Source organism: Vicia villosa, linkage group LG1, assembly GCF_029867415.1.
Source record: "Vicia villosa cultivar HV-30 ecotype Madison, WI linkage group LG1, Vvil1.0, whole genome shotgun sequence".
Classification (NCBI taxonomy): Eukaryota; Viridiplantae; Streptophyta; class Magnoliopsida; order Fabales; family Fabaceae; genus Vicia; species Vicia villosa.
Genome location: NC_081180.1, coordinates 244,593,483 through 244,606,578, shown reverse-complemented (window position 1 = coordinate 244,606,578; position 13,096 = coordinate 244,593,483). Strand labels below are relative to the sequence as shown.

The 13,096-nt window shown below is 36.3% G+C and overlaps 2 protein-coding genes across 4 annotated transcripts; one reads left to right on the top strand and one right to left on the bottom strand.

Moving 5' to 3' along the window:
• Positions 1–4,036: 4,036 nt before the first annotated feature.
• LOC131645066 (anthocyanidin 3-O-glucosyltransferase 7-like) lies at positions 4,037–5,786 on the top strand. The gene has a single exon (XM_058915722.1). It carries the CDS (start codon positions 4,116–4,118, stop codon positions 5,484–5,486), a length of 1,371 nt encoding a protein of 456 aa, XP_058771705.1. The 5' UTR covers positions 4,037–4,115; the 3' UTR covers positions 5,487–5,786.
• A 1,084-nt stretch (positions 5,787–6,870) lies between these two features.
• LOC131645065 (methylmalonate-semialdehyde dehydrogenase [acylating], mitochondrial-like) lies at positions 6,871–11,058 on the bottom strand. Of its 3 annotated transcripts, XM_058915720.1 has the most exons (17): positions 11,040–11,058; positions 10,870–10,924; positions 10,520–10,591; positions 10,258–10,419; positions 10,073–10,151; positions 9,802–9,956; positions 9,630–9,693; positions 9,199–9,278; positions 8,900–8,965; positions 8,632–8,682; positions 8,376–8,527; positions 8,201–8,291; positions 7,962–8,042; positions 7,742–7,819; positions 7,599–7,634; positions 7,216–7,429; positions 6,871–7,113 (listed from the first exon to the last, which is right to left on the bottom strand). In XM_058915720.1, the coding sequence occupies exons 2-17, from the start codon at positions 10,906–10,908 to the stop codon at positions 7,001–7,003; spliced, it is 1,533 nt and encodes a 510-aa protein (XP_058771703.1). In that variant the 5' UTR covers positions 10,909–10,924; positions 11,040–11,058; the 3' UTR covers positions 6,871–7,000. The 3 variants fall into 3 exon arrangements, with proteins under 3 accessions (XP_058771703.1, XP_058771702.1, XP_058771704.1); XM_058915719.1 differs by lacking the exon at positions 11,040–11,058 and having other exon boundaries at positions 10,870–11,008; XM_058915721.1 differs by lacking the exon at positions 11,040–11,058 and having other exon boundaries at positions 10,815–10,879.
• Between the last annotated feature and the right edge of the window lie 2,038 nt (positions 11,059–13,096).

The window sequence follows — 13,096 nt, the reverse complement described above, 5'->3', positions numbered from 1 at the left end:
CCACCCTATAAGAGCGCTTTTACAAAAGCGCTTTAGTATGTTGCGTTTTTTTTATTTTTTACTCTCACAGGTGGGCCTATCACAGCGCTTTTCTGGAAAAAGCGCACTTAAAGGGGGGCCTACCAGAGCGCTTTTTCCTGAAAAGCGCTCTTAAAGGGGGGCCTACAAGAGCGCTTTTTCCAGAAAAGCGCTCTTATAGGGGGGCCTACCAGAGCGCTTTTAAAAGCGCTTTCGTAGCCTATGCCAGCGCTGGCTTTGGCAGCGCTTTAAAGCGCTGTTAAAGGCCAAAAAAAGCGCTTTTAAAAGCCTTGCGCGTTGTAGTGAAATCAGCAGTTAAGTCGACCTACTCCCAACACAAGTCGACCTAAAATGAAGAAATTTACATATCATTCTGCTAGGTCGACCTACACAACAACTAGGTCGACCTAATCTGAGAAAATATCCCCAAAACGCATCTGAAGTGGATTCTGGTCGACCTACTTCTTTGACAGGTCGACCTAACTGGGAACAAATGACATCCAAAGAATATGCAGCTCTGTTAGGTCGACCCAGCCCTAAATTAGGTCGACCTATCTGATCAAAACTGACATCCAAAGGATATGCAGCTCTGTTAGGTCGACCCAGCCCTAAATTAGGTCGACCTATCTGATCAAAACTGTCAAAATTTCTGGTTTTCTCTGCATCAACTGAAAAGCTCTCATATATATTGTCCAAGGTTCAATTATTGAAATCAACACCAACGACTGAAAGATACACAAAGGCTTCTCATCTCCGTTCTTCGTCATCTCCAACACAATTACACATAATCATTCTTGCGTTGAGGGTTAGTGATCTAGTTCGATAACGTCCATGGAACGGAATTGAAGATTCCTAGTGGGTGAAGATTTGTGGGGTTTTTGGTGAATAAAATCCGAGGGTTTTGTCCTCCAAGATAGGTGTTTCTTAGGGGTTTTTATCAAGAGGTTTCATCGAGGATCCATCTGAGTGTGAAGATTGAAGAACAAGGGTTCAAGGCAATTCAAGACACTGCAGAAAAGGGATCAAGTGAAGCTCTTGGATCACCTTGATCTGACTCAAGATTAAGGGGGAAGAAGAATCAAAGGATCGACATAATTGGTTTATGGTTTATCGCTTTGTTATCTTCTTTGTATAAACTGCTTTCAACATTAATGAAAGATTTCCCAATTTCAGTTTGGAATTGGGGGCAGACGTAGTCGTAGCGAGGACGATCGACGAACTGCCTAAACAAATATCGTGTTCTTGTCGCTTTTACCTTTTCATTTACGTTCTGTTCATATTTGGTTATAATAGCAAATTGATCAACGATTCGAGTGTTAAGATTGTGAATTAAGAACTTATATAAACATCACAATCCATCACACATTGAATCACCATCAATTTGATCATTATCACCAAGTGTTTGTGTTTTTGCTTCTTTCACTATCACTGCATTGCAAACGTCGTTCATCATATAAGAAGTTAATTGATTTTCAATAGAGCGACGTATTGATTCTATAATGTATTCTCTTATCGTTTATCTCAAGCTGGTTAGTGGTTTTAACACATATACAATCGTTTCAATAGTGGTTCGGAATAGACGCGAGTCGATTCAGAATCACTTCCGCTTAAAGTTCAATTAATTCAGCAAAACTGTGTAAGATCTATTCACCCCCCCTCTAGATCCTAAGGCCAGCGTCTAACAATAACTTTGTGAAAGCCCAACTTGTTCAAAGGTTTATAAAGTTTCTGAGGATCACATCTTATTTCCATGAAAACAGATATTTCAGGTTTATAAATATCATTAAAATATTTGCTAAACCTGAAAAATTCTTTCCCAACTTGTTTAAAGGTTTATAAAGTTTTTGAGGATCACATCTTATTTCCATGAAAACAGATATTTCAGGTTTATAAATATCATTAAAATATTTGCTAAACCTGAAAAATTCTTTCCCAGCTGCACCCCTACAGTTCCAGGTTATAATATTGTTATTTTCATTCATCATTAAACAAGATTAATGAAGTGTAAGCACTAAACCCAAAATCAACAAGCTTCTGGAGTTTCCTTGACGGCTTCCTCCTCCATCTCATTGGCATCCTCGTGATATCTAAAGACATCCTCATCGCTGGTCTCCTTAATTATTGTACCAGCTGGCGTTGAGAAATCATCCATACCATCAGCTGTATTGCTCTTATCTGGGGGGCGGGTTGTGTGTTGTATATTTGATGTGCTTGCCTCCTTGTATTGCGCTCCATATTATTTTCCTTTTCTATTTCTGACACCATCAGACTTGCATTCTTCTCTCCACTTGTTTCTCCCACGTCAGCTCCCAATGATGAAAATCTGGATCTGTCTTAGCAACCTAATTATTCACCACTTGTTGCTTCTTTTTTGTTTCCAAAATTTTCCTCCCTCTCCTTTGCTTCTGGACAACATGCCAAGGTCCCTCCTCTATAGTATTTCCATTCTGGACATTTCCCCCAACAAGAGCTCCTGAATTGTTTCCTTTTCCACTTTGGTCAGAACCAACATCCTTCTCTTTAATCTTCATAGCACATCCTTCTTTGTAGTGACCAAACTTACCGCAAGTTAGACATAAGAGATGCAGCCCCTCATATGCGATTTTGTAGCTACTATCTTTGATTGAGAACATGGCAAGTAGCGGTTTGGAGATGTTAACTTCAACACAAATTCTCGCGTATTTCCCTCTTTCTCTCTGTAGCGTATTTTTGTCCACTTTGACTGTGCGTCCTACCAAATCTCCAATAACATGCAAGACCTTAGGATCATAGTACTCTACCGGAATTCCTAAAATTCTAATCCACACAGCAACATTAACAATGGCATCACTCTCTGGTAATGATCGTAAATAATGATTCAGATAATGATCGTAAATAAACCACAGACCATCAGCTAGAGCGGCATTCTTGTCATCTTCATGTGTAAAAGCTACTAGATAGTAATCATGATTCAGATCTATTATACTGATAATCCCCTTCCGCACCCACATTTGTTTGAGACGTGTCTCCAAAGCCTTATATCCTATCTTTCTTCCAAGGAGTTTCACAATAACTCCACGTCTCCAAGGCCTTTGGATTCTTTTTTCCTCATATTTTGAAAGAATGATTTGAGGGCAGTCATAGCCTCCAATGTTACATTCTTTGACCTTGATCCCTTCCAAGTCAAAAGCTTCATCTTTTTCTTGATCCATAATCTCATCATCTTCCTCCTCTTGCAACGTATCATTATTCTCTCTGGTGACAATGCTTTTGTAAGAAACAGTGACATTTCCTTGTTTAGTTTGAATTTCCTCATCGCCTTTCTCCTTCATTCCATTTGTGAGAAGCCCTTGATTCCATGGTCGTTTGACCGGATTTGTATTCGGAGGTTCCAGCGGTGGTACCGGTGGCGGCACCAGTATGGGAGCAGTCATATTCTAGAAACCCTAGCAGAGCTATTATTTGCGACTTTCTCTCTCTGTTGTTGTATGGATAATAGTGAATTTTAGTTAAAATAATAAGGATAAAAGTGGAAGAAAAATTGATAAGCTATAAGTTTATAATATTTAAAATGTTTCATTTAAATATTTAAGTTTATAATATTAGAGAAATTAAAATTAAATATTTTAGATATTACAAGAATCAATTATAATATAAAAAAATTTTATAAACACTAAAATAAAAAACCATTGTAAGAATCAAAATGAAATAGAAAAAATTGTCAAAATTAAAATAAAAAATTAATATACTTGAAGGGAGCAATATATTTTAAAAAAATATTTTTAAATAATAATTAAAAAGATGTGAAATACAACAAATATACAAAATAAAACATGATGACAAAACAAGTAGGAAATTTAGCTAGTGAAGAGAGGAGCTAGAACTCCACGTGACAACAACCACACCAAAGTTAGGTAGAGAATTACTATCAATAATTTTCATTTTAGTGGCGGTTGCACACTTTCACTCACCACTCCACAACAACTATTACTTCTTCAGTCAATAACTACCTTATACCATATATATGTCCTAGCAGAGGTTGAAGCAATTACTACATCAACAAAAACAAGCCTGTTATAGATTCCACATTCTCCACTCTCAGTTTCCCAACCAACATCATGACAATCTCATCATCTGAGAACAACAAACATGTTGCAGTTTATGTTTTTCCCTTTGGTAGCCATCCTGTTCCACTCCTAAACCTTGTCCTCAAACTAGCACATGCTTCACCAAACACACTTTTCTCATTCATTGGCACCCAACAATCTAACAAACCTCTCTTTACAAAACCAAACATCCCTAATAACATCAAATTTTATAATATTCATGATGGTGTTCCAGAGGGTCATGTACTTGGTTCCCACCCAGTTGAAAAAGTGAACCTTTTTCTTCAAACTGGTCATCAGAATCTCCAAAATGGACTAGATTTAGCAGTTGCTGATACGAAAGTGAATGTTACATGCATCATTGCTGATGCTTTTGTTGTTCCTTCTCTTTTGTTAGCTCAGAAACTCGATGTTCCGTGGATTCCCGTTTGGCCTCCTTTATCATGCTCTCTCTCAGCACATTTCTATACTCATTTCATACGTCGAAAATGTGCTGAAAATAATGCTGAAGATAGATCTTTGGATTTTCTTCCAGGTTTGTCTAAGATGAGAGTTGAAGATTTGCCTGATGATATAATCAACTGCGGTGAAGACGAGACACTATTCTCGAAAACACTTGCTTCATATGGTGAGGTGTTGCCGAAAGCGAAAGCAGTGGTTATGAATTTCTTTGAGGAGTTGGATCCACCTTTGTTTGTTGAGGATATGAGATCAAAGTTGCAGAATATGCTTTATGTTGGTTTTCTCACTCTTTCAATTCCTCTACCGCCTTTGCCACCTTCCGAGAATGATGAAACTGGTTGTTTATCATGGTTGGACAAACAGAAGAGTACATCAGTAGTTTATGTTAGCTTTGGAACTACAGTGACACCGCCTCCACATGAGCTTGTTGCATTGGCAGAAGCACTGGAAGAAAGTGGATTTCCATTTCTTTGGTCGCTTAAGGATCATTTAAAGGGAGTTTTGCCAGAAGGGTTTCTTGAGAGGACTAGTGATTATGGGAAAATTGTTCCATGGGTGCCTCAAACTGAAGTTTTGGGACATGATTCTGTGGGAGTGTTTGTGACACACTGTGGATGTAATTCAGTTTTTGAAAGTATTTCAAATGGGGTGCCTATGATATGTAGGCCATTTTTCGGAGATCATGGAATGACAGGAAGAATGGTGGAAGATATTTGGGAGATTGGTGTGAAGATTGAAGGTGGAGTGTTTACTAGAAACGGATTGCTGAAGAGTTTGAAGCTGATTCTTGTGAAGGAAGAGGGAAAGAAAATGAGAAAGAAGGCTCAAAAGGTGAAACAGACAGTGCTAGATGCAGCTGGACCAAATGGTAAAGCAGTGCAGGATTTCAACACTTTGGTGGAAATAGTTTCCAGTTCATAATTTATGAGTCACCGCTTATATGTCCGGAGACAGTGTTAAAAATCATCAGAAACTTACATATATATAATTGTGAGATTCTAGATCGAACTCGGAATACGATGTATTGTAACCAGTTGCATGTCTGTTCCTTCTAATGCTTATTTAGCTAAGAGAATTATGATTGGTCAGTTGGTCAGTTAGAAAAGTTTGTTAATGAGTTAGTGTTAAGCCAACCATTTAAGTCAATGATTTTCCCTTGTGTATTCTTGTAACAACTCAAAACATGATGTCACTCCATTTCAAGTTAAAAGTTATTGGAAATTTAAGTGTTTTTTAGGACTTGAAATAGATAAAAATAGTCCATGAGTGTGCCTATGGAACCAAACATTTATCTAGATAAAAATAAAGGTGAGCTATTGCATGAACCCTCTTTATACAAAAGACAATATTGATGTCATTTGTTGTTATACTTGTGAAATAAAACGAGGATGGTGACCCTGCTCACATGTGTGATTGCAAGAGGGTTTTCTCATACTAAATATGTGAGATTATTCCATCCCTTTCAACCCTAGAGGTTGGGATCTTTATAGACAGACTTCTTGGCTGAACAATGGGATAGAAACAGTTTTTCCCTAACTTCCCAAGTACGTGGGAGTAAGGAGAAGATCGGTTCTCCTAAATTATTAAAGGGGCGGTTTCCTCTTTTGCTGTTGTGACCCAAACCTACTTCTCCTGGACACCTCATATGTCACGTGCTGATAAGACATATGGGTCATAGGTAGGGGTGGCAAAACGGGTCTGGTCTGGTCCACCAGGCATGCGTTTTACCCGGATTTTTTGTGGGGCAGATCATGGTTTTAGGCCCGCACCATCTAATATGTCCACCCCACCCCCACCCAGTTTTTTTGCGGGTGTAGACGTTAACATAATTTTTTTCAATTTTTAGATTTTAAAGGTGAAGTGTCCGCAAGCCCGCCCTGTCCTGCTCTATTTTTATTTTGCAAGCTTTTGCAGGGCGGGACTAAACAGGGAAGACATGCCCATTTGTCATCTCTAGTCATGGGCATAAGTTCAGGCCAGGCAACCGAGGCCCTAATCGAGTGACCCAAAAGCACGTTGACCAGCACTTCTGCAATTCCCTTTGGGCCGCTTTGGCCATGGGCTGCTCCTCTTATGGGTCCAATATGATTATCCCAGTCCAAGTCTACAGTTCCTTAAGCACAAAGTCTGGGACTATGGACTGGGATCATTACATTTTGTAGTTGTTTTTGTTCTAGAATGTTTCAGCTTTAAAGTTGAAAGTTCATTAGCTATTGCTTCAAAGAATGACTGAGTACTTACACCAGTTCTTGACATAATACTCAAACTCAAATCCAGTTGAAACATAAGATATTACAAAACTTCATAACAAAGTGTAATTATTATTAACACAATAATTTAACAGAAACCAGAAGTTGAGAATGTATAAGATAATTAATTGAGACATAACGTATAAGAGTACAAGGATTTCATAACCAACATACAGTTAGTTCCTCTTAAGATTTTTGAGAAGTTGGCATTGCCATGTTAATCTTGTCCTCGTTAACCGATTCCTTCCAGTTCTGAGTTATTGTTTTGATTTGTGTATAAAAGTTAACCCCTGCCTTGCCTGTAATCATGCAACAAAAAATAGCATCAAATCCAAAACTAAGTTCGTGAAAAATAGCATAACAGTATAAGTAAAAAGGAAGAAGAGCTAGATTTGTGATACCGTAGAAATTGAGATCGCCTGCAAATGATGCTTTGTTTCCGGTAAAGGAGAAAAATGGCAAAGGAACAGGAATAGGAACGTTGATGCCCACTTGGCCTGCCTCGATTTCGGTCTGAAATTTCCTAGCAGCTACACCGGATCTAGTGAATATAGTAGCACCATTTCCATACTTGTTTTCATTAACAAACTTTATGGCCTCGTCCAAGCTATTAGCCTGAAGTGAAAAAGAGAAACAAATCTATCAGAATAACATTGTTTTGTCGACTTTTGAGGTAAATGAAAATTCTAATAAATGAGTTTCTAACACATGTGACATGACCGAAAAATGACAAATAAAAGTATTCCAAGATAGAGGTTTTAAGGATGAAGCAAATAAAACGCACCTCCGTGAGAAGAAGAACAGGGCCAAAAATCTCCTCCTACACCGGAATGAAAGATAGTCAAATTTAAGTCGAAACTTCAAATCCTTTTATTCATTGGTATACTTAAGTTATCACCTATGGATAGGAGATTAATGAAAAAATACCTTGTAGCACTCCATGTCGGAAGTGACATCGGCTAAGATGGTTGGGCCAATAAAATTGCCGGATTCATATCCGGGAACCTAAAAGGCATGCATGTAACGAAAATAACTGAGATGTAAATATCAGTTAAAATATGATCAAATACAAGCAATAGTACAGAAATTTGTGAATAAGTAGTATAAAATACGATATGGTAAAAATGGTTGAGAATATAAAAGCTACCACTATACTTCTTCCATCAAGCAATAGTCTGGCCCCACTTTCAAATCCAGATTGAATTAATTTGTGTATTCGCTCCTTTGCCTGTACAGTTAGCGAGAATATTTAAAAACATGTACACAAGAATTTGATGCACTGAATGCCCATGACAGTAATTCTTAAACAATATTCCGAAGATTTGATATTAAATTTGAGTCAAGTTCACAACATAGAAAAAGTAAATTAAGAACCATTTACAAAACCTGTATGCTAATGACTGGACCAAGGTCCGCATCAGGTTCAGTTCCAGCATTGACTTTAAGAGCTTTGGCACGCTCTACGAGTATACTTTCCCTGGACAAACAATGTGAAGACTAAAGGGTGAAATTATACTTCAATATTTAGAAGTGCATGGTTAAAAGTAATGAAGTATCATACCATGGTTTCGAGCCTCCAACAAAAACAACCGTGCTTAAAGCCATGCACCTTTGTCCAGCAGCACCAAAACCTGCAGCAATTAAAGCATTTATGGTAGCATCAACACTTGCATCTGGCATGACAATTGCATGATTTTTGGCCCCCATGTTAGACTGCAAAACAAAATTTTATTCGGTGCGCAACTTAGGTCATTGGTATGAGTAGAAAGAAACAATTTCACTATGGAAAGGAGAAAATTAAGACTAAGTGCATCCACCTGAACACGCTTCCCTTTAGCTGCTGCTCTTGCGTATATGTGCATTCCAGCCTCAAATACAAAAATAAGAAAATCAAATAAAAATATGTAATGCATAACTTCCATTTGAAAGAAAGAGGATTTAAATCACTTGCACTTATCGTTCTTTCTATGTAACTCCAACGAATTGTAAAGCGACTTAATAACTTAGTTTATCATTACGTGTGAAAGAAAAGGAAGCACATAGAAGCAATCAGATTTGAGAAAGAAAAAGCATTAGATGACTTACAACATTTGAACCAACGAAAGATATAGCTTTGATGTCTTCATGATCACAGATAGCATTCACAGTATCCTGTCACCAATTGGATTATCACAAACATCAATAAACAAGTAAAACAAAAAACAGCAAACGGCGTTGAGGCATCACAATTGACGGTGTAAAGTTATGTGCAAATCCCTGATTTAAAACTCAAATACTTAATGAAGTTAGCAAATGCCAAAATGATCCATTGAGTTTCTTTACTTGAAAAGTTCACACGAAAAAGGAGAAGGTAAAAAGATTAATTAAAAAAGTTTATGGCATACATGGGCTCCATGAACTATATTTAAGACACCCTCAGGCAAACCAGCCTCCATTGCCAATTGTGCAAGAAGCATAGAAGCACCTGAAAAAATGCAAAAAGTTATAATATGACCACCAATTTTCTCTATCGTAAGCTGTAAGAAACAAATAATATGAATCATGAAATCTGACAGAAGACTGTATACTTGTGAGTTTTGCCATATAAAAGTTTCATTATCATAGGAGCACGATGCATGTACCATCACCTATGAGGCATAGACACAGTCACGGACACTGGACACGACGCCGACACTGTCACGTCGACGCCAGTAATAATTTGAAAAAATGAATAAGTTGAAAACAATCATAAGTGTCAGTGGTGAGTCGGTGTCGAAGTCCGTGCCACGGAGATAAATCCAGGGTAAACTACTGAAATAAGAACAAAAAAAATCACCTGGATCTTTCTCTGATGGTTTCAGAATGAAGGTATTGCCACAGGTAACCGCCACTGGGAACATCTGCATAATAATGATCATATACATTTGGAATTTGTTACAATGTTTCTTTTTATGATAACGGGAATTTCACAGGAAAATGAAAAATTGCAAAAGTAGAAGTCAGCTTACCCAGAGTGGAATCATCGCAGGAAAGTTAAAAGGACAGATACCGGCACAAACACCAATTGGTTCTTTAACACTGAAAGTATCAATTCCATTTGCCACATTGGAAACATACTCTCCCATCTGTAGTGTAGCCATCCCACAAGCATGTTCCACCACCTCTACATGACACAGATCAAAATAAGCCGAGAATTCCATCAGAAAAAATCATGAACTCAATCTTTTTCTCACCACAATAACTTCTCAATTCTCAAGCAACATATTTGAAAAGACCCACCTAATCCACGGAATACATCTCCTTGTGCATCCTTTAAAGTCTTTCCTTGTTCGGTAGTCACACTGATGGCAAGTTTATCCTGAAACACTTACAAGTTAGTTACTGATAGCATTTTAAAAAATAAATAAAATCCGTCATATTGTGTCATCAAATTCATAGAAAACTGTAAAGTGCTAACTGCTAACCATATCTCGGCGTATAAGCTCCTGGAACTTCAACATAACACGTTGACGTTTCGTGATCGGAGTGTTACGCCATGAAGGAAATGCCTTCTTTGCTGCAGCCACTGCAGCTTTAAACTCTTCATTTGTAGTCAAAGGAACTTGTGAAACAACGTCTTGCGTTGCCTATTATACCGAACAATATTAACATTAGAAGCATGCCTTTCTCACAATGGAAAACTAAAAACTCAAGTATAAGCTCAATATTAAACAAAAAAATACTTACAGGGTTTATAACATCAATGAAAGCCAATGATTTTGACTCAACAAACTTGCCCCCAATGAGATTTGGAACTCTCTGATTCAATACATTTCAACAAACATGAGAGATGCAATATAAACAAAAAGCCATAAAATCCTCTTTTCTCTCACTGTACAACAAATAAACCAAAAGATACAATTTTTTTCATGTTCATTACAATATTGCATATTCTTCCTAATTAGTCCAATGAGCAAGATTAAAACAAATTGAAACAAACACAAAAATGCAGAAATTTTGAAAATTCTATAGCCATCTTTACCAAAAGGGGCAAAATTGAAAGCATAATCATCAATGAAGAGAAAGGTTGAGGTTACCAGGGAATTAGGATGAGTTGAAAATTGAGAAGTTGCCATGATTAATGTGTGTTCACTGCAACAGCATCAAAATTGATTAGATTTTCAAATCAATTATTGTTAATCATCCATATTTAAATAAAAGAAGCTTTTATAATACTTTTTAATAACTATAGTTTATATGTATTAACCTTCTATGTATTTAACAATAAAATGTTTTAGAAAAGTTATTTTCTTTTTTTGGGGAATGTGCAATTGGAATTGGATTCTATTTAAATTGGATTATTGGACTAGTCCCACATGTTCTTGTTTAACTTTTTATTCCTTAGAAAAAAAAATCATGAGAATTTAACCTAGCAACTCAGTATATATTTGGCACCTCAAATATTGGGTAAATTGATTATATTATCTTTTATAAGATTTTCAAAAAAAAAAAAAATTTAACTTCTGTTGAATTTTTATTTGAAATTTTCGATAAAAAATCTTAACTTTTATGAATTTTTATTGAAAATTTTGAAATTTTCGATGAAAAAAATAATATTGAAGGAAAGACAGAAAGTAGAAAATAAGAAGTTTGAGCAAAGGTGAGAAACTTTTAATGCAAGTTATATCATATACACATTATATGATAATTGATATTGAAGGAAATGACAAAGGTTATATATAGATAGCTTGAGTGTTAAGTAACAAACTTCTTAACCATTAACTAACTAACTCCACTAAACAATCGTTTTATAATTAATACAACATCCCCCATAATTCTTAATAACTACTAGTCCTAGTTGATCTCTCAGATACTCAAAGCTTACAATCTTCAAAGCTTTTGCGAACTCATCTGCAAGTTGATCTTGAGTAGTACAATACATGACCTCTATCATGTCTTTCATTACTTGTTCTCTTATAAAATGGAATCAAATCGCAATGTGTTTGTTCCTTCCATAAGAAATTGGATTCTTTGTCAAGCTTATTACAGGCTTGTTGTGAATCATTAGCTTCATTGGTCTTTGAACTTCACATCGAAGCTCCTTCAATAGAGAATAGAGCCAAAGTGACTGACATGAGAAAAATGACACTTATATGTATTCTGTTTCATAAGAATATAATTTAGTGACTAGTTGTTTCTTTGTAAACCATGATATGACAGCCTCATTTGTCAAGAACACATCTCAAACATTTCCAATAATTTCTTCACTTATTTCTGTTGAACCATGACCATTCCCTCTTTGGCCTTCACAAATTCCATACCAAGGAAATATGACAATATGCCTAAATCAGACATATTAAACTCTTTTTTCATCTGAGTTTTTAACTTTTCTAGCTTAGGTGGATTGCTGCTAGTGATGAACAAGTCATCTACACAGATCATTATGATACATTCAATGTGTGTTCATTGCACATATACTTTATACTATATTGTGCATTTTTTAAAACGTAAATGAATTAAGAATTGATCAATTCTCTTGTTCCATGCTCTTGAAGCTTGCTTCAAATCAAATAAGGCCTTGTGAAACTCATATACCATATGCTCTTCCTCTATTATCACAAAACCAAGAGGCTAAGTCATATAAATTGTCTTTTATAGGGCCATTTAGAAATGTTAAGTTTACATCTAAATGGTAGAGAAACCAGTTTTTACTGCTACTTATTTCCACTACCAGTCTGATTGTTTCAAGTCTACTTGTAGGAGAAAATACATCATTGTAATCTATTTTACTTATGCAAGAATATCCTAGCCTCCAATCTTGCTTTGTATTTTGAAACTGAGCCATCAAGATTTAGTTTGGTCTTATACACCCATTTCACATCAATTGTATTTTTAAAAAAAATTATTTTCCTTGTATGAATCTTATCAATTGATCTCAATTTTTCCCTTATGGATTCCTTCCACGCGTTGCTCTTCACTGCTTCAATATGGATGACTCGTAATGCATCAACCAATAGAGCAAAGTGTATGATATCTCATTCATTGCTCATATCACTCATTGTCAGGTAGCATTTCACATTCCTAAATTCTTCTACGGACATGTTTTCTCCTTTGTGGCCTCTCATGAATATGATATTCCACAGGTGTAGGTTCATTAGTTTCAATGCCCTTGTCAATTAATTCATAATTCAAATTTTCATTATGATCATGGTCTACAAAGATGTGTCTGACCTCACTTTATTTTGTGCCTTCCGTGTTCTATTTCCAAGTATCTAATTCATCAAAGACCACATATTTGTTGATGCGAACTTTCTTGTAAATAGG

What these genes read in the sequence shown, in the direction of transcription:
- LOC131645065 (XM_058915720.1), bottom strand. Translation starts at nt 10,908, where the DNA reads ATGGCAACTTCTCAATTTTCAACTCATCCTAATTCCCTG. An exon ending in AGATGTATTCCGTGGATTAG is followed by an intron (nt 9,957 to 10,072) that starts GTGGGTCTTTTC and finishes TGTGTCATGTAG; the next exon opens with AGGTGGTGGAACATGCTTGT. An exon ending in TTGATGGAAGAAGTATAGTG is followed by an intron (nt 7,820 to 7,961) that starts GTAGCTTTTATA and finishes CATGCCTTTTAG; the next exon opens with GTTCCCGGATATGAATCCGG.
- LOC131645066 (XM_058915722.1), top strand. Translation starts at nt 4,116, where the DNA reads ATGACAATCTCATCATCTGAGAACAACAAACATGTTGCAGTTTATGTT.